At 38.4% G+C, this 27,054-nt stretch overlaps 1 protein-coding gene across 2 annotated transcripts in view; it reads right to left on the bottom strand.

The window, feature by feature from the left end:
* DPH6 (diphthamine biosynthesis 6) overlaps nucleotides 1-27,054 on the bottom strand; it is a 376,150-nt gene that overhangs the window by 76,188 nt on the left and 272,908 nt on the right. For both annotated transcript variants that reach the window (XM_073348880.1, XM_073348882.1), the window contains one exon: nucleotides 22,104-22,346. In XM_073348880.1, the coding sequence (XP_073204981.1) occupies nucleotides 22,104-22,346 (243 nt within the window). The remainder of the gene's footprint in view (nucleotides 1-22,103; nucleotides 22,347-27,054) is intronic.

The raw sequence follows: 27,054 nt of genomic DNA, 5'->3' as shown, positions 1-27,054 counted from the left end.
CTTACTGTTGTAAACTACAAGAAATAATACAGCCTGGTATTTTGAATTCCTTTCTGAAATTACACAGGTTATTTGTTGTGTACTTAAAAAAAAGTATTAACACAATTTAAAGGCAGTATCCAAGATTGGTAGATTAAAATAGATTTTTAAAAGCTTTAGTATTTATTATGGAAGCAAAAAGGACTATGCTATTTAAAAATCATGTTTCTGTCTGAAAATTTGCACCCGAATTCTGCAATGTGTTGCACAGAGAGGTGTGTACTTGGACTTCAGTGAGGCTCTGTGTGGGTTCAGCAGCCCTCTTGTGGAGGATCAACTGGAGGATGGGGGCCATATTTATTTACTGTTATTAAAAGTAACACTCAGTGTTTAATGTAATTGATAGAGACTATACAAAAAGGACCTCTATTTTTTCTGTTTGTTTACTCTGTGCATTTGATAGCACATTATGAATGGCTTGTTTCACTACCTGTACAATTTATAGACAGTTTCCCCTGATGTTTGTGTGGGTCTTTTGCATGCATTTTTAAAAACAGGGGAAGTGGTCACAGAAGTGCAAAAACTGGCTTGGAAACTTAGGGCAAGATTTTTAAAGGAATTTAGGTGCCTGTCTCGCATTGGTTTCAGTACTTCCAGATGAGGCTCTTTGCATAACCATGGTGTAAAACTCTATGGTGGTGCCTTGAAGTTAGCTATCAGATGAAAGATGGTCAATTTAACTTTTGGCGATAAGATACTTTTGAGTGTACACGAGTGCAACTCCAATTAAGTACAAAAGGAATGTAAGGGAACTGGGTTATATGGGAGTCAGGGATACAACTGGTTAGAGTCAGGGCTTGTCATGAGGACAGACCACCTAAACTTCTTCTGTAGTCCATCAAGCATGTAAAAAGCAACTCACAAGAGAACTAACTAAAGATACCCCCTTAGGCCTCATCCTGCAGAGACTTACATATGTGCTCAACTACCTGCACTGTGAGGAGTTCCAAAGTCAATGGGACTATTCATAGTGTATAAAGTTAAGCACCTGTGTAAGTCTTCACAGGACTGGGACCATAGTGACTGAAGTCCTGCAGATAATTCTGATCTGAATAATCAGTATTATACACACTTTTTCTCAGAGGATTTTTTAAGAAGTTAAGCAAATGTAGATGCTCATGATGACTGAAAGCGCTTAGACACTGAACTGTTATATCCAAGTGTGGTACAGGATTTTACATACAACTGAGCTAATGCATCACAGTCAGCTATTCTAGCTGCTAAGATTTCCATGAGCAGAGATTGTATTAACTTATTGATACAATAAGTATTACTTGTGTTCAATTATTTGATGATTCTGTGATATGCAGTAGGGCTCATGTTGAAATTTAAGGCATAAATTATACAGAAATCTTTCTGGCGTACTTTTAATATAAGGGACACCAAGATTAGTGTGTAGCATTTGATTTCTAGTTCTGGCTCTCTTCTACATTGTTTTATATCTTTGGATTTTTAAATATAATTTACTTGAGAAATTTAAGAGGCTGGGTGCTAACTATATATAGGTTGTGTGTCGTGAACAAATATCCACTGAGAACACAATAGAGACTAGAATCCCATCTTACTTCTGACATGGTTAGTGTTGAACCCATACCTCTAGAACAAATAAGCAACTGAAAACTCGAAGAACCTTGGAAAGACTGTACGGAAAGATCATAATACCTGTGTTATACCAGGCTCCTGCTTTTAGGGCTGTCAATCAGTCAGCTTTCTTGAACACTAAATTCACAGAAATATTTTATTATAGTAAATTACAAAAAGTAAACAAGAAAAAAAACCCAAAAGTTACCATCTGCCTGTTTCCAATTAAAAAAAAAATTCCTCCTGGTAGATAATCCCAAAGCCACACATAATTTCAGATGGAATTCCCTTTTGCTTAATTTATCAATTAAGGACCATAGTGTTTTTTCTGTCTTATTATCCAGTGACAAAGGCTCAATAACCCTATAGCCTGTGTTTTTTCAACTAGCCATTTAATTTTACTCATTTCAATCTCTTTTCAAAACACATTTTATAGTCAGAGGATACAATGTATATCAGCATGAGAGCATGACAAGATTTTCACATTGCTGGACATCAACCTAGGGAAAAAAGTCACAGAATAACAATGGAAAGTATATAAGGAAATTTCTTACACTTTAAGACTAAAATAAATTTAATTGAGAGTACTGATTATACCAGATTTCCTGTACACAATACTTGAGAGTGTTTATTTAAACTAGTGACATTTGAAGAAGTTCACTCTTTAGAGTTCCATAAATTGCACATAGAGCAAAAACATGTAACATTAGGAATAAGCCATTTCTAAGTCAACTGATTCATCAAAAGGTGTAACAAATAGGAGTTTAATAATTTTAATGAATTTATAGCAGTGAGCTAGAGTTCTAAGAGAAGCAAAATCTTAGATGATTGCTTCTTTTCATTTAGTACAGTGTCTCTATGAATGAATCTGTATTTCAACAACACAAAGGAAGAAATAATAGTTACTGATACTATGCAAATGAATACATCCTTTGCAAAGCACTGAAAATGTAGAGTGGGCTTTATGTCCTACCCACTGCTTATTCTGTCTTTCCACCAGAGCCTCTGTGCCTGATCTCTAAAAACCCATACTGAGAAGGCAACCATCTTACTCATTATGGCCTTTAATCTCCCTTGCTGATAGTTTTAAATTTTTAAACAGCACTATGTCGCACTTCCTTTTATGTGTTCTCATAGCTACAGACATAATTTTGGAAGCAAAATATCTAAACAGTAAGCATAATAAAAATGAAACAGGTTAAAGCTTACTAGCAGCAGGGAGCAGATGTAGCAAAACTCTACCAGTTCCCCTACATTTCCCCCCAGCAGGGACTTTCTATCAAGCTGTGAGTTAGTTCCATAGTACAATGCAGGCTGCTGTTACAGCAATTGCACCTTCCTATACCTCAGTATTGTACTAAGAATTCACTTTGATTTCTGATTTCTTTCTTTGTAATAATAATGTTTAAAGCAGTTCCTGCAGAGCTAAAGTCAAGCACTATATGCCAGATGATCAGAAGGGCATGAAAATGTGAAATTGATAAGAAAATAATTATATATTGAAAAGCTATTTTCTTTGCTTTAAAAATATTAACTTTTCTCTTGCCAAACTGAAGGTTCTTGAGCCAAGATAAAACCAGTTAATGATTAAAGTTAAGGTTCCTTGAAATACCTCTCAAACATACATCATTCAATATATCAGTTACAGTGTGGAAAAAAGATACCTATTCAAGGAACAAAGTAATAAATTGATAGCAATATAAACTGAAAGCAAATGATGTCTGCCACATGAAACATGATCACAGACTGTCACTCTTGAGGGTTTTATTCTTCATGTGGAGTGTCAAAAATAAGCACTTTTGGAAAGAGACTAACTGAATGAAGGATGTTAAAGGTGGAAATGTTCTACCTGATGAAAAGCAGTTGAGGAGGTATATTCAAATAGGGACAAGAGAAAATTTAATGGCCAAAATCTCTTCCGTGGCCATTAAAAATGGCTTACTTTAAGAGTCACAGTGGAAATGTCAGGTGTTGCTATAAGTTGTCTTTGCAAGTCTGCTCTGCATCTGAAGTCTTGAACACACTTGAGCTGTGGGGTTTATTTTCAAACACAAAACCTTAATTACGACTCCATACTTCCTCCAGAATACATTATATACCACCCACTTAGCCTGTGAACATGTCAACACTAATGTTGCTGAGGTTGTAATTAAGTTTTTGTGTTATACAGTAAGGAAGGTTAATATGGTGTGTGTTTACTTATCTGTTGGAGGCAGAAAGAAGTTGATTGTAGGGATATGGGGTGAAATCTTGGCTGTACTGAAGTCAATGGCAAGACTTCCATAGACTTCAGTGGGGGTCAGTATTTTACCCATGGGGTAGGTCACTGCCATTGGTAACATGCTGTGTAGATGTGCAGTTAAGAAGAGTCTCATAAATTGGCATTTCCTTGCTTTCAAGGATTTGCACTGCAACTTGTCACAATTTAATCTCCCTTAATCCCACTACTCTGTATTTGTTTTGTTTATAGCACGTAGGGAGCGACATCTAAAGCAGACCATGACTGCTCAGAAGGGTCAGCTATAGGGAGACAGAGCAAATGGACTATACTAACTTCTTATTCATTTTCAGGTGCAATTCACCGTGTTGGAATTAGTCATTAAAGTCCTGCATTGTTTGGACCCTAGCTTCTGAGAGACCAGAAGGAGTGCTAGACAGTGCCATAGCAGTAGAGACCAGATGATAACAGTTACTATATTTGGGCACCTGGAAAGGTTGAAGCAGGATATATACAGGGCCCTTGACTCTGGAACTCATTCAGATGTTGATCCAACAGAGTCTGGATTTGTTAATAGACACATACATACTTCTTACCATTTGTTACACTAAGATATTTTTTAAAATACATGAGTTCACACAATATCAAAACAGAGAGAGACATACACACTCACTACATGTGTAGCTACATTATATATGGACATCTAACTACATACAAAAATGTGCTCAGAAACAGTAAAGGACACATTTTAAAAGCTGATAAACTACAGATCAAGAATTGAGAAATGTTGGCAATTAATATTTTTGTCAGTAAATACTTAATATTTTCTTTCATTTTCTAAACTATGTGGCTTTAGATTTCTTTTTAATTTTATCTATATGCACAAATTCTTTTTGCAGTCAATCACAGACAATTACCCTGGATGTTTCAACAAAAAATTTTACTGGTGCAAGACCTACTCAAAAACACCTCCACAATATTTATCATTAATACATGTCCCAGACGAAACAAAAACCAGGATTCAAGTTTGTTTCCAGCTTTGTTTGAAAAATTACAACTAGAAGATTGACAGGGAGTTACAAGAATGTACCACACTAGCTGAAAGCATTTATTCTGCTTCATGGCGAAGAACAACAACAGAGAGGAAGTTAAAGTAATTATTCACTGCTGAGTTGGCATACATGTTACTGGGTCAACAGTTAGCACTGTCTGATGTGCCGAAGTTTAAAGTGGCATAAAAATAATGTTAGTTCACATTCATGTCACTATGAATACTAGCTTGAAAGTGGAGTAGAGAAAAGGACAAAGTTTTTTTTGTTTTTGACATTTATGAGTAATTAGATTGGTGAAGATGTGGAGTTATATTTTGGAGCCCATATGATAAGACTGAAGGGAAAACAATGGGATGAAATTATATATTATGTCCAGAACAGAGGAACCTGAGATTATAATAGGGTACTGGAGTACATAGGATACCTTGGATTGTACTATAAATTAGGCTGGGAGAATTTTCCTGTGGAGAAGGTACTTTACTGGGAGCTTTTCCCTTGGTTTCCTAGTTTAGGTTCTGACTCATGACTACAGCCTCAGTCGCAGAGTAACAGGGTTATGTAGCAACTTCCCACTCCAGTAGAAATGAGAGAGCCATGAGGGCTGGACATGAACGGTGATTTGTTTTGGATGGTGGGTTTTGATTTGGGTTTGATGGGAGAGAGTTCTAGTTTATATTCTCCTGTTTCATTGTGGGGTTCTTTTAAGGGCAATTTGTCATCCATACACACAGTAGATGGGCTTTGGTTCCTGCCCTAGAGGATACTACCTGTTTGTTCCACTACAGCAGATACAACTCATCAGTGGCTACTGAGTGGTGGCTATAAGGGTGCTACCCATAGATTTGGGATGTGAGGCTCACTGTGGGAGTTGACTAGCTCCTGAGACGTGGGTTCTTGGCTATTTGTTGAGGAGAGTATGAGAGGATTCATGAGGAAGAGACCATTTTGATGTAGACCAGATGTATTTAGCACTGATATCAGACTCAGTGGTCTTGTTGAAAGTGTCTTCTTTGGAGCACTCACAACATTGGCTAAAAGGGATGCTACTATGCAGTTCATGCTACTAAATGCAAGATCACTGGTTAATAAAAATGCACTTTCTGTTTGTGGACTTTGCAACAGTTGTTGTCCTTTTGGACCCATAGTTATTCCTGGATGCCCAGACAGCAGCATTAATACTGAAAACAGACGTTTCTTACTGAAGGATCTTGGGCTCTGAATTTTATTTTCCTGTTCCTCTGTTATACCCTGTTAAACCATAGTACAGTAGCAGTGATAAAACAGATTCCTAAGGAACCCTATAGGAGAGAGCTTTTTGGTCCCCATATCACCACTAAATGAAACCTACTGTACCAGAAATGAAGGAGTGAGGACTTACAGTTTGATTATTAGTATCTTTTGATTAAGGGTAGCAAAAGCTGCAAACATATCTGATATCAGTAAAGAACATGGACTTTCATCTGTCAGTTGAAGAGTGCTCATTGCACAAACTAATGCTAACTACACACTCTGTTAGGACAAGTCCCTAGACTGAAGGTAACAAAGAACCCTGTTCCATGCAGAGACCCCTGAGGTTGATTATCCAACTACTTTCTTGATCTTTCCTCTAACAGGGAGGTTTGAGATGATGTATGACTATGTGTAATTAGGTCTCCAATTTCACGAGGTCGTTTTTCAAGCAAAGGTTGCACTTCAGCACTTTTTAAACAGACCAGCATTCTGCCTTCCTTAAGAAAGCACTGATAACAGGGGCCCAGCTAATGAGACAAAGTTTCTAATGGCCTGCACAAGACATGACAGGTATGGAATCTGACTAGAGGTTGTCACAGGGCAAGATATTGTCTCACCCATCCAGGACAGTGGATGCATTCATGCAAAAGTGACAGGCTTAAAACACAACTAATCTCTGCAAAGAAGATGGAAAATCACTCAAAGCACTCAGATAAAGAGACTGCTCCAGGGAAAAACAGTCAGTCTTGATGAACCTGGCTGTTTACCACTCTGAACAACTGGATGGGCAATTCTTCACTGTGTCTCATTTGGACACAAAATTCTTTGCCTCTATTCTAAACAGATAATAAAGAATGTGGGCCAGATCCTCAACTGGTGTAAATCAACATATTCCATTGACTACAATAGAACAATGCTGATTTATACCAGCTGTGGTCTGGCATGATATATTCCCATGAAGTAAGTAAACAGACACACACACCACTATAACTATTTTACTTTTATGGTCAAAATGAATAAAATGTGTTTTAAAGATAATCTTCATCCATGCTTATTAGAACATTAAGTACTCTGTAATGGTTTTTTATTCACATACATTTAATTTTCAATAAAGGTTTTAGTTAAGACCACACAAACTTTTTCAGTGTTCTCTTTGTTAATTATATTCTGTTTTAAATGCATCAATCTATATAGATTTCACAATTTTTACCAACAAAATATTATAATCTCCCTCCTTACAAACATAAAATAAAAAAAAATAGTGGTAATCCTTTCACATCCCACTGTAGGCAAGTGTCAAAAAGCCAGAATATTTCCAAGGTTCTCCAGAGTTCCACTATCTGCATCTGACCCGTGTTAAATATTCTTATTACAATTACTTCAAATGAATACAAAAGCTTTGTTTAATCCTAACCCTGGGGAAATGATATACACTAGGCACAAGATGAAAGACCCACAGCTACAGTGCTGTTTGAATGGACTGCATGTTCTTAACATGGGCTGTAAAAAAAGACCTGTTTTAATATCTCAAATGGAACATTCAAAACATCATCTAGCTGCAAAATAAATATCATAAACCTGATGTGAGAGAAGGAGGACACAGAAACACGCCTTTTCATATTATTGAATTTTTGATATTGGTTTATGGCAATATTTTTCAAAATTATTACTTTTCTTTTGATAATATGACCAATTATATTAATTAAAATGTAGGAGATCTTTTCAGCAATGTAAATGTAGCAGAGTTTAATCTACCTGTCATTTTACATCTTTATACTGTTCATTAACTTCTGTATCTTATATTTCAATTATTCTCTTTGTAATTACCAAGTGAAGAAGAGGGTGACTTTAACTAGCATTTCATATACAATGGCCTATAGGTCAAAGTATATGGCATAATTTCAAATAATGTTTTATATAACTGATTATAAATATTAATATAAAATATAAATAAGTACATGCACTACAATATATATACAAATACATTTTCCTTGGCTATTAGAGCTTTATAACATCTACTCTGGATAGTGAAAGGGTACACTATCCAGAGCAGATGCTATAAATCTACTAGAATCTAGAATCTCATAGTGGAGCCCATTTTTCTTCAAAAGTTTCCATGCCCTCTTTAAGATAAAAGGTAATTTACTCCATGGATAAAGAAGATCTCAAGCCTCTGTCCAATTCTTTTTAGCAGGAGTAGTCCCTGTTGTCCAGTGTTTGAATATAACCTCTTTCTGTATTTACTAGGATAAACAGCCATGGCCATTTACAAATTGTATTCAAATTAATGACTGCCAGTATACTAAAACACCACGGACCTGATTTACAAAGAAACTGAAAGATCTTAATGATGAAGATTGGCCTGTAGAGAAGGTACTTTCCTGGAAGCCTTGCCCTTGGTTTCCTATTTTAGGTTCTGACTCATGACTACAGCCTCAGTGCCAGAATAATAGGGTTATGTAGCAATTTTCAAAAGTCCCTAAGCATGTTAGTGCTTAAATCCCACAGAAGCAAATGGGATTAGGCTACTAACCTGCTTAGGTGTTTTTTGAAAATCCCACTAAATAACTACTTGCATCTTTAGGTGCCTAAATACTTTGTAAATCTGGCTCCATGGCCCAAAGATTCACATTTGGACACTTAAAGTTACCATCCTCAATCAATAAATAGGCACCTTAATAAAAGTGGCTTGATTTTCATAAATCCTGGAGCACGCTTCGATTCAATGGGATTTGTTGGTGATCAACACTTCTGAAAATCAGGCCACCTTTATTTAGGAACCCGCACTTGTATTAAGGAGCTTAGTTTGGACAACCAGGTTTGAAAGTTTTGCCCAAAATTTTAAAATGAGCAAGGTACATAGACATGATATCCATCGGATAAAGTATGGCAAATCTCTTTCCTCAGCTTCTACATGATGTGCCATTAAGATAAATATTGTCAGTAACCCAAATGGTATTTCTGGCAGAGTAAAAGTAATTAGTAGCACTTATTGCTGGGTTTGAAGCAATCATGGACTCTCACAACCACTCACATTAAATAAGAGCCATAAAAAAGCATTTGGGGAACTCCTTGTAGGACTCCCACACAACACAAAGGCAGTAAATCCAAAGTTACTGCCTTTTAATTGTTGCAATATACTCCTCCCTGTGTGCTGAGGATGGAGTATGTTTTTAGTTTACTACTGTCTTTGTTGAGGAGTATTTAGTGGAGTGAGATAAGCAGTCCATGCCTGAAATTTTGTTGTGTTAAATCCAAATCTGGCAAAAACATCCAGCATGTGTATACTTTTTGATGCCACTAACTGGATTTTTCTATGCAAAGTTCATTGATATTGATGATGATGATGGATATGCTGGAAACAGTCTAAGTAAAAGAATTAACCGAACATGGAACTAATACAATTTAACCGTAATATCATAACTTATAGAAAGAAAATGAAAATATAAAATGAACTGCTTGAATCAATGGATGTAGACTAACTGGTGTTAGAGTTAGCAATAGATCTTGCTATGATGTTAAATGTTATCTTTCCTTGGAAAAAAAAGTTCACATTTATTTCACATCTTGTCATTGAATATTTGTTCTGATCTTTCCACTTCTCTGTGATCTCTGTTTCATCCATTTTCCCAAACTCCCCATTAACTATTGCTTCATTAGCACTCAAAATGTACGTAACCATCTGGAAATTCTCACTTATTAGTCAAAGTTTAGAATGAAGTTTAAAAACTAAATGTAAATACTGTAAAAGTACAAAACCGTCCTCAACGTCACCACATATATTAAGTGTTTAAACAAATATTTGCCCTTTTAGGACAAGGAAAAGAAAAAGAGATAAAATTCTGTGCAGATTTGGCAAACCTACCTCCTGAAGTTTTATATACACCATCACATCTGAATAAGAGATGGAAACCACTTTCACTATCTAGCTACCATTTGTGGGGAACAACATTTCAAAAGTAGTCAAAGGCCTTAGAGTACCCTTACCTCATGGATGAAATCCAACTAGGCTTGGCTTAACAGAGAAATCTTCGATGATCTTAAACACAGAAAGGAAGCTTACAAGAAGTGGAAACTTGGACAGATGACTAGGGAGGAGTATAAAGATATTGCTCGAGCATGCAGGGGTGTAATCAGGAAGGCCAAAGCACAATCGGAGTTGCAGTTAGGAAGGGATGTGAAGGGTAACAAGAAGAATTTCTACAGGTATGTTAGTAACAAGAAGAAGGTCGGGAAAGCATGGGACCCTTACTGAATGGGGGAGGCATCCTAGTGACAGATGATGTGGATAAAGCTGAAGTACTCATTGCTATTTTTGTCAGCTCCCAGACAGCTGCACTGGGCAGCACAGTATGGGGAGGAGGTGAGCAGCCCCCAGTGGTGAAAGAACAGGTTAAAGACTATTTAGAAAAGCTGGACATGCACAAGTCTATGGGGCTGGAACTAATGCATCTGAGGGTGCTGAGGTGATTGGCTGCTGTGATTGCAGAGCCATTATCTTTGAAAACTCATGGAAATCGGGGTAGGTCCTGGATGATTGGAAAAAGGCAACTACAGTGCCCATCTTTAAAAAAGGGAAGAAGAGAATCTGGGGAACTACAGACCTCAGCCTCACCTCAGTCCTTGGAAAAATCATGGAGCAGGTCCTCAAGGAATCCATTTTGAAGCACTTGGAGGAGAGGAAGGTGATCAGGAACAGTCAACATGGATTCACCAAGGGCAAGTCATGCCTGACCAACCTTATTGCCTTCTATGATGACATAACTGGCTCTGTGGATATGGGGAAAGCGGTGGACATGGATATATCTTGACTTTAGCAAAGCTTTTGATACTGTCTCCCACAGGATTCTTGCCAGCAAGTTAAAGTAGTATGGGTTGGATGAATGGACTATAAGGTGGATAGAAAGCTGGCTAGATCGTCAGGCTCAACGGGTAGTCATCAACAGCTTGATGTCTAGTTGGCAGCCAGCATCAAGTGGAGTGCCCCAGGGGTCGGTCCTAGTGCCGGTTTTGTTCAACATCTTCATTAATGATCTGGATGATGGGATGGATTGCACCCTCAGCAAGTTTGTGGATGACATTAAGATAGGGGGAGAGGTAGGAATAGGATACGGATAGGGTCCAGAGTGACCTAGACAAATTGGAAGATTGGGCCAAAAGAAATCTGATGAGGTTCAACAAGGATAAGTCCAGAGTCCTGTACTTAGGACGGAAGAATCCCTGCTACATGCTGGGGACTGACTAGCTAAGCGGCAGTTCTGCGCAAAAGGACCTGTGAATTATAGTGGACGAGAAGCTGGATCTGAGTCAACCATGTGCCCTTATTGCCAAGAAGGCTAATGGCATATTGGGTTGCATTAGTAGGAGCACTGCCAGCAGATCAAGGGAAGTGATTATTCTCTTCTATTCAGCACTGGTTATGCCACATCTGGAGTATTGTGTCCAGTTTTGGGCCCCCCACTACTGAAAGGATGTGGACAAATTGGAGAGAGTCAGGCAGAGGGCAACGAAAATTATTAGAGAGCTGGGGAGAGGAGAGGATGAGGGAACTGGGGTTATTTAGTCCACAGAAGAGAAAAGAGTGAGGGGGGATTTGATAGCAGCCTTCAACTACCTGAAGGGGGGTTCCAAAAAGGATGAAGCTCGGCTGTTCTCAGTGGTGGCAGATGACAGAACAAGGAGCAATGGTCTCAAGTTGCAGTGGGGGATATCTAGGTTGGATATTAGGAAAAACTATTTCACTAGGAGGGTGGTGAAACACCATAATGGGTTACCTAGAGAGGTGGTGGAATATCCATCCTTGGAGGTTTTTAGGGCCGGCTTGACAAACCCTGGCTCGGATGATTTAGTTGGGGTGGGTCCTGCTTTGAGCAGGAGGTTGGACTAGATGACCTCCTGAGGTCTCTTCCAACCCTAATCTTTAGGGCAAAAGAACACATTTAAAGCCTTAATTCTCCCCCAGAGATGATCAGAATCAATATATTCTTATTTGCCCAACTGTACCCACCTACACTGTAGCTGCACCATGTGTTGGAGGCACAAGGAGTTATTGAAAACTACCTTAATGCACACCTAAACTGCACACCTTAATGCACCTTTGGGGAACAAGATGCCTCAAAGTGAATGGGGACAGATGGAAAGAAGGTGGGGCCATGGCTTTGCTAGACCACCCCGCTGAGCTGGCTGGGCACTCAGGGAGAACTATACTGCACCAATTGAAAGGGGGTAACATTGGGTTTACTCCCTTTGTGCTGTGGGGATGCCTGCAAGCAGTTCCTCCTGGAGTTCCCCTTGGTGCCAAAAAGCTCAACACCACACAGTGAGAACTGTGCCTAAAACACACAATTCAACCCTTACTGAGTAAAGTACTTAAAAAGATTAAATTAATAAAATTTTGCAGCCAGAATCACTGTAATATCATTATACAATAAATACTTGGAATATTTCCATCTATCAATAATGCCATCTGTCCCATCCAATACAAATGGACTACAATCCATATGGCTTATTTTTTCTATTGATTACTCTGATGAATGAGTTAGCAAAACCACTCATAAAATCATCATATTACATGACACTGTCATTAAAAAGATGCGAAGAAAAGAAAAACACAAGATGATACTTATCTGGAAAACTGTCAGTTCAATCTACAGGAAGTTTTAGAAATGTTATGCTATACACTTAAAAAAAAATAAAATAAAATAAAAGGGAGAAGCTCTAAATGTTAACTACTAGGTTAGCCAGAAACTGCCCTACTCCGGAACACGCAAAATTATTAGTAGTAATTATTTATATTACAGTAACTTGTAAAGTGTGCTACCTGCCTTACAGACATCCAGGAAGAGCAGCCCGGCTGCAAAGAATGTACAAGATGCATGAAAAGTGGAGGAACAGAGGAACAAGGGTTACAACATACGAAGTGATTTGGGTGATGATTCCACATGGCTTGTTAGTTCCAATTATTTTTTCGCCTTTAACTATTCATATTCTTACCCTTGCCTATATTCTATTTTAATTGCTTCTGCTCTTATCTTTTGTTTTATCTTGGCTTTAACCCTCACCTACCTCTCAACTATTTAATTCCACCATAATCACCATGTAATAACAATCCATATGACTTGCTGACCCATTGTTTCCGGCTTGGTCCCTGTGCTTCTCCCTTTCCCCTTCCCTATGGATAGGGGAAAGGGAGAAGGAGAAAGAAAACTCTTTTGCCCCACAAGCTTCCCTTGTGCCCCACTGCTGGTGTTGTATCTCCCTGGGGACTGGGCTTTTAAAAGGATTGCCTTTCTGAAGAAATAAGAACTGGTGCTGAACTTAAATACCTTTCTGACATCCTCTGTCTAGCTTTTAAAAAAATTCTTAGTGAAACCTTATTTGTGAAGAATCTCAGATTCTCAGAATGTCAAAAGCAGCAAGGGAAGCTTTTCAATTACCACCATGCAACACTCAATACTTCTACAGGCATTTTGTGATTATTAAACATTTATATGTCTGTAACACATTTCAGCCAGAAGGATCCCAAAGTGCTCAACACTGCACAGGTAAGGAATCACTCACCAACACTAAAATGTTGCCATACTCAGTGTTGAACACAGAAGCTGTTGAGCAGCACCCAGCTAAGATACACAAAAGCTTACAGCAGAAAATGGAAATTCCTGTTGCCATCTAAATCACAAGTGAAATTGGCCTAGATACTGGGGTTAGCTTCCCTATTCTTATAAAAAATACCCTTTTGATCTTTAATAATGACAGATGGTCAGGATCTTAGCTTTCTGGTTCATCTGAAAGACAACACCTCCAGCAATACTGTCATCAGCTAACACCATCCTGGGGCATTGGTTGAGTACTGAATCACAGGGAAGAGTGTGTGATGAGCCACTATGGAATTCATGCAGTTATCTGTGCTTTTCTTGGAAGTCTAATAAATGTACTGCCCAGGCCTAACACTACTTCAATTATAAAATCTGGTAAGATTACAGACAGAAGCTATATAATTGCAGGAAATTGATGGTACCCTGCATGAATGTTCTTAAATAATCTTTTACCATCACCTCCCTTTCATAATTCAGTATTTCTGATGTTATCTTGCCTTTGGATCAAATGGAACAACAGATCTTTATTTACTGAAATAGACAAAACAAAAAAAATAACAATTCAAAATCTTAGAAAGTAGATGTCTTTCAAAACCCAGTAAATTTTACACAAAGTTCAGAAGCCTGAATTTATGAATTTACTTTGAGATTGACACATTTTTAAAGAACAAGAGAAATGAATTTTCTGAGAACATTTTGCAATATATTTCATAACAGCAGTGAGTTGGTTCTTAACCTGCTTTCCTCCATTTGAAGTTAAACTATTGCATAAGTAGAATGAGATGAGTACCTTTTACCAGCTATTAGGGGTTTTCTTCCCCTTTCATATTCTTTCAATCTCATTTAAATTTAATGTCTATTAAATACTTGCCAATTATCAGACATCCCCAATAGCAATTATAAATAGAATTATAATTCCATCTAACAGAAGCCAGGAGAAAAAAGATATAATTTAACGCTAGTATATATGAGTACTGATCTGCTCACTGCCTTTTAAGTTAGAGACTTACAGAGCAAAATTATAGAGAATAAGATCAAAGGAGAAAGTTAAAAGCTCCAAGTGATACTTCTGGATACGAGGCCAAGGGATGTAGAGTGGATTAAGAGGGCTATGACAAAAAGAACAATCAGTACGTAGTCTCCTTTTGTCATACACCCATTTTTCCCATTTTATCTAGCAACAGCAACTACAGATGGCTGAAGTCATAAGAAGTGAGATAAAGGATGTGGGCTTATTTTACAGTGAAAAAGTCAGCAAATAACTAGTAATGGCAGATGAAGGTGTGCACTGACCAGGTAGTCAACTCACAAATTGCAAATGCAGATGCCAAACCTCTTATAGAATGGCCTGTTCTTTCTGGGTGATAAGTCTTTAACCTTATGGGATAAGTATTTAATCTACTGAGCTACTCTGACTTTCTGTTCCTCTTTTAACTTTAACAAACTTTAACAAACAACAAATGATTATTGTTTGTAAAATAATGAGTGTAAGCTCGGTAAAACTTTAGAATTCACTTTATATCCAGGGAGGCTCTCCCTCTGTTGCAATGAAGAGGGACCAGGAAAACAAGAGGTTAATTAACTTAGAACTCCAACAGGTGAAAAAAAAACCCAGCAGGGAATATCCTTCCACATAGATTCTTTGTCTCCTTGTTCACAGCTGGAAATGTTTTTCAAGGATGGGGGACCTGAAACTATAAAAAAGAGGGGCAAACACATAACCCCGTACTGTAGATGCAGCCTACAAGCGACAAAAGGGGTTTTACCATTGCTATAGGAACACCACCGCCTTGAGCAACAGTAGCTCAACTGACAGGAGCATTCTGCTAGGGGTTAGGTCGGCATACCTATGACATTCAGGGGTGTGGATTTTTCACATCCCTGAGTGCTGTAGCTATGTTGATGTAAACTTTAAGTGTAGACCAGGCCTACGGCTCAAATCCAAGACTTCAACAGTGCCTGTCTGGTGAGTTTTCAGCTCTCACGTAAGCTCTTCAGGCAGAGAAGTCAGACAGCATTGCAGTGAGACATAACTGAGCTCTAGGAGAGATAGAGGGGGATATATGCTTAGGCACATATCAGTGTAGAACTCCTGAGAGGAAGATGAACTTTTCCTAGTAATTCCCTGTAGGATTCACTCTTGCCTGGCCAGTGACATATTTAGTTGTGAAATATCCATGAGGGATTTTCCTCTCATTCCTTCCCCATTCTCCCCTTCCCATCCCCCATAATCCATATTATTCTCCCATAACTGAATTTCATCTCTGCTTTCTCTCTAACATAGAAGATCTGGAAGGGAAAGAAGTTAGAGAAAAGAAAAATGAGAGGTGAGAACTAAAGCATAATGTGTCATTTCAGCTTTCCAGGTCAAAGAAAAATGGAAAGGAAATCAGTGAATTGGTGCTGATATACCAGCCTTGACTAACACATCTTTTACTTACTGCTTCTGGTAGGTGAAGCCATGCAATGTTTCTAATTGTTGCTGCTCAGTACAGTGAGAGAAAAGGTATATATGACAAACAGCAACAGACATAAACTGAAAAGGCATCTGAAATGAGAAAAAACCTAATATCTGGTAAATGAAATTGCTTTAACTGAAATGTAATTATTTATTTATATTGCAGTAGTGCCCAGAAGATCCTACAGGTCCCATTATGCTAGCCACTTCACAAATACATAGTAACAGACAGCCCTTGCCTGAAGAATTTACAATTTAAACAGATTACGTATACAGACAAATTACATATACAGACAGAGTGGCAGAGAAAACAAGGGCACAGAGAAGTAATGTGGCTTGCTAAAAGGTAACTTAGCCAGAAAATAGACAAGCCAGGAACAGAAGAAAGGTCTCTTAGCTCTCAGACTAGTTCCATATTCATTATATCATGCTGCCTCTGCATGATAATGGTTCTTTAATATTTTGATAAGTGTTTGCAAAAATTGTTGATACAGGGTTTGCAGGAAAGTAAACATTTGGGATTTGTGGAAATGGTAAAAGAGTAACAGTTGTGGTGTTACAAGAAGGAAGTTTTTGTTTAATGATAAAACCCAGTTATATAAATGTAACTGTATGTGCAACTCTGTGCAGTCACACTGGATGGAAGCTTGGTAATTAAATTATCCAAGGGAGTCAGGTAGAGTGGCTACTACCACCACTATGCTTCTGTCCCCAGAAGCCTTTACAGCTATTCTGAGGGAAAATGGGCCCTTATGCCACAGAAATGGTCTATAAAGGACTGCTGCAGGCAGCAGGTGGAGAGAGAATTTGATCAAAATTATTTGACTTGGATAATGTAATCAAAATCACTAAAGGATGTAAGGGGTTTCTATTGGACCTTAACTTGGCTGCCCTGGTTGTGTCTAGTTGTACAAGTTGGAAGTGTAATCAGGGTACAGTTGTGTAAAAAAGAGTAATCACAGTGCAAGAGATATTAGGCAAAAGAGAATTTTGTGTGTGCACAGGAAAAAGAAAAGGAAAAGGGGAGGAATGATGGGAACACTGAGCCTTGGGGTGGCTCTGGGGGATCAGATTGTTGCTTTGGTGTGTGTGCATGAAAACTCTGTGGGCATGGTAGGCAGTCACACCTTGTGTAAAATTAATATGGCTAATATAATGTTATGGAAGTTAAACTATGGAAGGAATGTGCATTTTCCCAGGACGTGTGCAGTGTATATTGGAGAAGGGGTAAAAGAAATGCAAACAAAACATGGTACTTAAGTAAAATCCTATTAGGGCTCCAAAAGGGGCCACAATAAGTTGTGCTTTCTTTTTCAGATCTCTGTGTGATTTGGAGCAGGAGATGAAAGTGGAAAGTAATGAGAACTCTAGTGGAAGTAAAATGTTTCCCTTTTAAGACAGTGTCTGAGCTGCTAACAGCTTTGGATCCAGAAGCAAGCTAGTAAGCCTCTGTGCAAATTACCTAGCTGATGGGCAGAAAGAAGCTGCAAATAATGAATACATCTGGTCAGCAAACAAGCTACTAGAAGACTCAGATTATGGCCCTCCAGGAAAGGGAGGTGAAAAAACAAGTCAAGCTTGAAAATAATGGGGACAGGTTAACCTTAAGGGGGTGGGTGGGGGGCGTAACGGGAACAGGGAATAGGGGTGGGGAAATTGGAATCGTGTTTGGCTAAGGGCAGGAATGGGAACAGGGACACAGGTGTAAGGCTCTGTGGTGTCAGAGCTGGGAAGGGGGACACTAAGAAAGGAAACTGGAATCATGCTTGCTGGAAGTTCACCCCAATAAACATCGAATTGTTTGCACCTTTGGACTTCGGGTATAGTTGTTCTCTGTTCATGCGAGAAGGACCAGGGAAGTAAGTGGGTTAAGGAATAAGCCCCCTAACAGGTATCAGTGAAGTAATTTGGACAGTCGGAAACCACCTTCATTTTCTCAAGGTAGGTAACAATGCCTAATGAATAGTGCTCATTTCTATCACTGAGGATAGTGATAACAAAGGGACTAAACAGAACTATGGGTTTGATCCTGTGGCCCTTATTCAGACTATCCCATCAACTTCATGTTCATGCTCTACATTATCATCTTCCTAGACAGGACCGGCTCTAGGCACCAGCAAAGCAAGCACATGCTTGGGGTGGCACAATTCCAGGGGCGGCATTCCGGCCACCCTTTTTTTTTTTTTTTTTGGCTTGGGCAGTTGTGCTCTCAGAGCTTGGGGCGGCAAAAAACCTAGAGCTGGCCCTGTTCCTAGAAGTATATTGTTTCTGTGTATATAAACACATATAGATGCTCACCCACACACTTCTCCAAGGTCCCTTCTTTTAGACTCAATTCGCTTCTGTCCTACACAATTTATGTATTGTATTTTGAACTCTTCTATATTATTGACATCAAATATACAGAATTATTCAACTGAAGTTTTAGAAAAACATTATTTATGCAGGAGAAATTAATCTCACATCATTATGATACTCTACTAATAATTTTTTGGTGTTCCATAAATAAGCCTTGGCAGTTGAGAAGTGTGATGTATATTATTTAGGAACAATGTTAAATACAAATACCTCAATAATCACAATACACTATCATTTCTCTGTTAAATTCAGAACACTCAACAAGCAAACACAAGTCTGAAAGCCCTCTAAAAATTTAATTAAATCTGTGGTTTATAATGTCTGGTTTGGAAGAAATGAGCTCTGAACTGAATAATTTTATTTGCATAGTTACACACATGGAATGACTAAAACTGAATAATTCCAATCTATGCACTGTTTGCTCTTATTAGGTAACCAGTAGGTTGCTATTCATTCATGCCTATCTTTGGCCACTGCTTGAAACGAAGAAAACTCTTCTTGAATAACAGAATGTTTTTATTTGGCTGGCTGTTTTATTTGGCTAGAATAGAACATTATTTCATCCTATGGTGCATGAAAGAGGCCCAGGGCTGTAGTATTGGGACACCAGCAAAGAAAGGGAAAACACAATAAAAGGAGAGACAAAATCCTGTCTCTTTAATACACAAAACTTTCAGTGTGCAGCCACAGTGTCCTGGTCTGCTCACAGAAAAGTAATACTAAGGCTTTCTCCAGTTTGGTTCAAAAGGATTTGTTAAGTAAGTGCCAGACCCAGGAAGGTTGGCTTCCTTGCCTCCACAGATTAGGAGAAGGGGAAGAAGTACAGCTCTCTAGTTTCCCAAGGCCTTCAAGTCTCCTGGCTCTATTCTGTTCTGGTCAGAGGAGAGAGAGAACACTCAATTCTCCATAAGAATGCCTAATCTATTATTCCCCTTCCACACAAACCTTGATGGGCCAAGGTGAGACTCTTCTGTTTCCAGCTGGCAGGCCAAGCAGCTTCTCAGGGAAGAACAGGCCTCCCTTTGATAGAAACGAGTTACCTCTTTCCTTGCCTTAGTGTGGGTTATACATAAACCATCCCTTACCAGTAAAGGCCCCAACACACTAAGAAAAAACACAGCATCCAAACCTCTCTTTTCCGAGCATGATTATTGAGGAAGTGGTAGGAAACTGGTTAGAGCAACATTTAACCTCCATTGATATTTTTAAGATCCTTCCAATCCATCGTCAGGCCAAGCCATGGCACAGAACTGTTGCAATGATTGTCAATCTCCCAGGATGAATCACAACACTGAAAAATGTGATGCTTTTTAATCTTTCCTCTGCTTTTGACACTGCCACTCATGAGGGATTGAGCTCCTTATGGGACCTGACAGAAGTTTATGAAGTGGCTCTAAATTGGCCTTTCTAAGAAATCCCACAGAGTGCTGTTGGGGAGCTAATCCTTCTCCCCAAAAGCTCTCATATGTGGAGTCCTGCAAGGCTCATACCTGTCATTGCTCCTATTTAAATTCTCTTTGAGACAACCATGAGCTGACATGGGCTATGATATCAGCAATATCCTGATGACATGCAGTTCTATATGCATTTTTCACTTTGCCCAGACAGCCCTATCTCCCAGCAATTTCAGTACATGGAGGAAATATGAGAGTGGATGAAGAATATCTGGGTCACATTGTACCCAGAAAAGACTTAAAACAGACTAGGAGGAAAAGGGAAGCGTTTCCAAGAATTGGCAACCACCACCAATTTGCCGTCAAATGAGGGCACACACTTTCCATAGACAAAATGGTGTCTAGCCTCATGGCCATGTTGCACACATGCCCTTGACAAATAGCTACACAAAACAAAAGCACCTTCCTCCAGTTGTCAGCTAACATGAAAAACTTGACTCTTCTCTCCCTGACAATTCTTGTGGTCCTGGAATAGGACTGCATAAGATGTTTTTGCAATTGTTGCATCGGTGCATCATGAGATGATCCATCTCCTAAATGATTCCAGCTGAAGAGAGCATATTACACTGGTGCTCTGGAATCTGCACTGGATTTCCATTCACTAATAGTTCCACTTAGAGGTTATGATATTGATCTACAAAACCCTTAAATGAGTAGAAGCATATTATCTTAAGGAGATGCCATGGCAGTTGCAATCCTCTGACATAAATATGACTAAAAGGTATAAATTCTAAGAAGAAAGAGATAGGGCACATTCTCCACAGGAAACAGGAAGAGTCTAAGGGCTTGTCTACACTTAGAAATTTTACAAAATACCTGTTATGGAATAATTTTTCTGGAATAGCTATTTTGGTAAATTTCCAAGTGTAGATAAGCCATAAACCACCTTATTCAGATCATGCTGTAATGACTCCCCTTTTTGCCAATACATTCCCACCGAGAAAGGACTGGAGCAGGTGAAAAAAAAATGACATTATGCCCCCAAAAAAGAAGCTACAGGAAGTGCAACATGCAAAAATAATACAGGTTGAATTAAGAAACTGAAATCCAAGGTTAGTAGAGCTAAAAGAGTGTAGACGAAGGCCAGGAACTCTAGAGAGGCAGCACACTCATTCTCAGAGAAATGGAAGGCATTATTCATTAGAGTTCCCTTCCAATAAATGATGGAGAAATGTGATGGGCTTTGAGTAAAATTGCATGCATCCCTCCTCATTCAGAGAGAGGGTTGCACTGATGCAGAAGGGCTGAAAGTGGAGAGGGGAGAAATAGGGGGAAAGGAAGGTTATTGAGCAGAGTTCAGAGGATTCCTTGAATATTTGTATTACACATGAACTCAACTTCAAAACAGTTTCTTCTGCTCCAACTATCTGTTCCCCTTAGAAGTCAGAACACTTTTAGTCACTTATGGTAATTATGTGGTGATTATCTCAAGTTTATCTACCTGTAAAATGGGTACTATGCAGAAGTGTAGTGACCATTCATTATTTAATGCCTGTAAAGTTCTTTGAGATCATTCAAGAAAAACTGGAACAGGAATATAAAGTATTATTGCATCATAAGAAATCATTGTGCAAATTATTATATTGTCAGAGAGGATGAGAGTCACTAATAGCCATGCAAACTTGCTCAGGACAGATTGTGGCCTTATGTGTTCAGGTGAAAAATAAGCAGCAAAAGCTAATTGAACTCCATTTACATGAAAATATCGCTTATAATAAACACAGAAACAAGAAAATCAGCAGAATAATTCAAAAAAAGTTTAGAGAAACTGCCCAGCACCTTTACAGAAGATAGAGGCAGAACTATTTCAAACTGAATATTGTTCAAATTTTTTCAGGAGGGATTGGCTGTTCTTAAAGAATTCTTTAACGTAGTGCTTTGGGGAATTAAGACAAAGTTAGTGATGACTATAACTTTCTATTAAGCAATTTTCCTTCTCAATTGTGCACAGCCACTTATGAGTCAGAACATAACAGCTCAATCAAACCTTATTATATCAGTTTTACTTGAACCCCTCAGAAATGCACTGAGAAAATTCTGATATTACTGCAAGACTTAGAAAAAACCTTTTTATAAATTGACTTTTTTTAAAACTAGAAAGAAGAAAATGGATCTTACCTTTTTAAGTTTGCTTAATTTCTTTTGCCATATAGCGCGAGCGACACGAATGTACTTGCTGTCAGTTACGTAACAATTTGCCATAAGGATGTGGTGGAGTTCAGTGTTGTGGCTCATAGCTTTAAGGACTTTCTCAACATGGCTTAGGGAGACTGTAGCCTCAGTTTGTATGCCACCACCTACAAGCTGCATGGTACAAGGTACTAATGCAATCTGTCCAGCACAGTATAGAACTTCTCCAACCTAGAAGAGAATAAGAAAAAAAAAAAACAAGTTTGAATTTTTGTTTCCTTTTTCTAAGCATTCTCTTTCAGCACTTGCTGTTCTCTGTCATCAAAGAAGTACCTCTGACTTCGACACAAATGGAGCAAGTATGTCAACCTAAAGGTCATTTTCGACAGGGATTTAGTTACACTATAAAAGTATCACACTGTAATAAACTTTAACCTAAGAGTTAATACATGGATGGTCAAATGTGCATAATCTTCAAAAGAATCAGCTGTGAACTGATGAAGTAAGTCTAGAAATATGAAAATTTAACCTTTCACAATGTCACAATATTTCTCTGCAATCACTGAAAGGGTTTGTGTCAAGTTAAAAAATAAGTTGTTTACAGCCTGGCAACTCAGGTACACAGAAAAATTGATCATTTTACTTCTACAATATATGGACAACAATATTTTTCATTATTTTAAGGCAATCATATCAAGGTAACCATTCCCTACAGTGTATTAGCCTAACAGCTCTGTTTGACATTAAATTTTGCTATTGTTTCTACAACATGCCAATCCCCAAATATGCTGAACGGTTGGCTGCTTCTGCTTTCTTCAAGTACACTTGCACAATCTACAGAGTTTCCATGAGTTTAAACAGGTGGAGTTATGGGCTACTGTATTTTATGGGGTTTTTTACATATATGCATAATGAATCTGGTTTGCGGCTGCTTACATTTTTTTTTATTTTATTTTTATTTCTTTAGATGTATACAAACAGGACAAAGGCAACTATCCATAATACTCTTGGTGTCCTTAGCATAACTTCAGTATAATTAAAAATAATACCCAGCTAACGGGCAGCTATACAATTCATGATAAGCCACCACCAAGGAACAGGACACTGAAGATTGCTGAAGAAGAATCTTACTGGGACCTAGAGTGTTGGGTTTACCTTCCAGAAATCTAATTACAATGCCTGTTTGCTTCAAGAGCTAATTGGTTGCCAGATATACTGCTCAGACAGGGTATCCGATCAACATATGTTATTTCGTGGCTAAAGCATAGCTACTTTGGGCTGCTTTTCACAAGCTTACCAGACAGCACTCTCAAGACCTACATTCTCAACTACAGCTAACAGAGGAAACATTGGTTCCAACTGTTCAGACATCTTCAGGACTTACGAATTTAATGTCAACATCAAGATCCTTCATTCCCTTATTCTTTATTTCTCTAAAGAGTCTGTACAATTTCTGAGCAGTGAATGTTACTCCACATGACAAGAAAGCTAAGTACAGAAGTTGGATGTATAGTGGGTGTAAGCAGCTTTGAAGCCAGCACAGGAAACATATTGCTGTAAGTAGAGAGAGCTGGGGAAAAGCTCTGCTTCACTATGTAAAATGGATTGTGCAAGAATTCTTTATGAGAAATTTTCCAGAACTTTTTGTATACACTGTATAAATTCCTCAAAATTAAGGCTAAGTAATAAAGAAATCTGTGTCCTGGAAGACATGGCAATCAAACCATGTGACAGACCCATATGCAACTCCAAATCTGTCCTCATAACTGTCTGTGTCTAACAAAAGACTCACACATGTAACTATTGGAAGAGTGTCTTACACAATTTGGCATACAAATTCTATGATTAGCAGCTGAAGAGGGGGAGGAGGCACAGAGGAAGCATAATAGAATAGCTGACACCCATCAAATGATCTTTTAAAATTGTATAAGATGTCTAAAATATTGTTTTGATAATGCTATATATAACCCCGAATTTTGAAAAAAGAAATGCAAGCAATATTTTGGTTAAAAAGAACAAATGGTCTTTTTTTTTTAAAAAAAGACTCTTCTATTTTAAAATATGTGCCACTGAACAAGGGAGTCCAGCCAGCTATCAAGTGGCATATTGACAAGATAGGAAGCAAAGCCAGGAAGATATGATTCAGAGGGGCACAGGTTTATTTTTGAAAAAGAGGCCTTTGTTCTCACCTCTGCTAAATTAAATCTTTGGATAAAACAAAGCCTCTAGTGCAGGTAACTTGCAATCTTCTATACAGAAATCTCCCCAGCACCACTTCTCCTTCCCCTGTTAGGCCCCTGGCTTTACACGCATCACCCATGTTAATTACTGGATAGACAGAAGAGCTGTTCAACCAGTTCATTTCCTCTATTCTTGAACAGATTGTTTGAGACATAATATGAATACTAATTAATGATAAAATATCTGTCAGTGTTTTGAAATGTGCACTAAGACAGCATTTTCTTAAAGTCTCCTGGATAGTTCCAATACAATTAGCCCTGCTGGTCACAAGCAGGGTCAAAACAAAACTCTGAAAGATTTGAGCAAAACTGGCAACACTTTTGGCTCAAATTCAGTGGGAATTGTGCAGAATTTTTTTTTTTTAAAAAACCCAACAACCTTTTTTTACCCCTCTGTTCTTAATATACTTGTTTGCATCTTAAGACATAATTAATAGAAAAACTGTATTCCCAAGATGCCACCATGTTATAAAAAGGTGAGTGTCAGTGGGGAGAAGAAGGAGAAGGAATCAAAACAAGGTCACAGATTTTCAGCAACTATTTTGCAGAGGGACAGAGCTTAAGTTAAAAGGGGAAGGGGAAGCACATCCCTCTCCTCCTCTTTCCCAATGGCTTGATCATGGCACACAACTATCAAAATCCAACAAGGGCAAAGCAGCAAAGAACAAAGTGTTTTAGCAGGTTTCAGAGGGCTGTCTGTACAGCGTTTTAAATACTATACAGAAAGGCGATAGCAGAGTAAAAACCCATCTAAAGCTGGGAAGACTCCATAATATCTCATTTGCAGTACTGAAATCATACAACAGGAGATGTCCCAATGTATGATGGCAATCCTTGTATTGTGAAAGTGCTGGGAAAAACCCTGCTAAAGCTTCGCAACAGTTTCTTTAGAACCTCTATGACGACAACGGAAAATTTAACATACTACAGTTTCACAGAATATCGAGTCCAGAGAACCAACATTATCAGTGGAAACTGAACTGCAATATAATTGTTATGCATTCACACACCAATGTCATGGTTCCATTTGCACTGTGAATTTTATTTCCGTTGTAGCCCAATAAAATATTTCCTATGCTAAAATTCCATTAAAGATCTGATAAACCAGCAAATGAAAGCCCTCTCTGACTTAAGGCTTATCCTTCTGGGCCAAATTCTGATCTCAGTTACACCAATCTACATCCAGAGTAACTCCACAGGAGTCAATGGAATTGATTTGGATTCAGATTTTCGTAAATTACATCACTGTGATTCTACAGATTCTTGCACCTTGTGCACCACTTTACACCTGTGCAAAATGCAAAAGTGAGTCTAATAAACTAATCATTCTATGTTCATTTTGCCTCAGTGTAAATGACTACATAAAGTGCAAGGCAAAGGAGAAACAGGCCCCCAAAGTCTTTAATTCTGCCTGTTATGGCTAGGAATGCCAACCTTTCACATGGGTGAATTCTCTTATATATTTTAGTGGTGCTGCAACATCTCAGCACAATACGAGGCCAGATCATGGCACGTTCTGAGTGCTGGAGCAAAGGAGTAAGGAGATGTAAGGTACCCTCTTACTTCCAGTTGCTGTCTACCCCTAACACTGCTCTCACTGGGAGAGGGAAAATAGACTGCAGAACCGAAATGTAACCCTCTTCTTCCTCCCCCCATCAAAATAAGGTGAGCAGGAAGGAATGGCTGGGGTCTTGGTTCTGCCTCTCCAACAGGCCAGCAAGAGTAGCTGCATCAGTGCATAAGATGGTGTATTCTGTGCCAGGTATAGATCCGGTACAGTGTGCTCTCACCACAGAGAAGCTCGCAAATCGAGAGTGTCAAATTCCCTGCTGGGCTACTTCTGAGGAACCACAACAATGCACTGCTCCTTACTCTGGCTCATGGCAAATCTATGGTTGTGTCCACAAGGGGTGAGATATACAGAGAAAAAAATATTTGTCACTTTAATTCAAACACAGTATAATTGTACCTCCTTTATTTATTATTTCATAAGAAATAGCTCATGTGTATAAAATTGAAGATTCCACTTAATAAAACAGGTGAGTGAATAAGCCACAATGTATTATTTCACGTATTCAACTTTTTGAGCAGGACATGCCAACTTTTAGCTGAAATTATACTCCTTTTCCACTAGCACAGATTCTAAATCAGTGCAATTAAGACCACTTTGCAATTTATACTCATTGTCTAATAAACTGTTACCAGCCACCTACACTTTCCTTCACTAAGCAGGGAGGAGAGATAATAACTAATGACATCAAGAAGGCTGAGTTTAATGCTTATCTTGCATCAGTCTTCACTAAAAAGGTTAATGGTGACCAAATACTCAACACAATTAATACTGACAACAAAGGGAAGAAACACAAGCCAAAACAGGGAAAGAACAGGTTAAAGAACATTTAGATAAGTAAGTCAGTGGGGCCTGATGAAATTCATCCTAGGGCACTTAATGTACTAGCTGAAGCAATCTCAGAACCATTAGCAATTATCTTCGAGAACTCATGGAGGACAGGCGAGGTCCCAGTACCTCTCTTTAAAAAGGGGAACAAAGAGGATCCAGGGAATTAGTCCAGTCACCCTAACTTTAATAATTTGTTCCAGTGTCTTTCCAGGTATCAAACAATTAATTTGTAAGCACCTTGAGGAGAACAAGGTGATACATAATAGCCAAAATGGATTTAGCAAGAACAAATCATGCC

Source organism: Lepidochelys kempii, chromosome 6 (genome assembly GCF_965140265.1).
Source record: "Lepidochelys kempii isolate rLepKem1 chromosome 6, rLepKem1.hap2, whole genome shotgun sequence".
Classification (NCBI taxonomy): domain Eukaryota; kingdom Metazoa; phylum Chordata; order Testudines; family Cheloniidae; genus Lepidochelys; species Lepidochelys kempii.
This window is presented reverse-complemented; position numbering and strand designations above follow the sequence as displayed.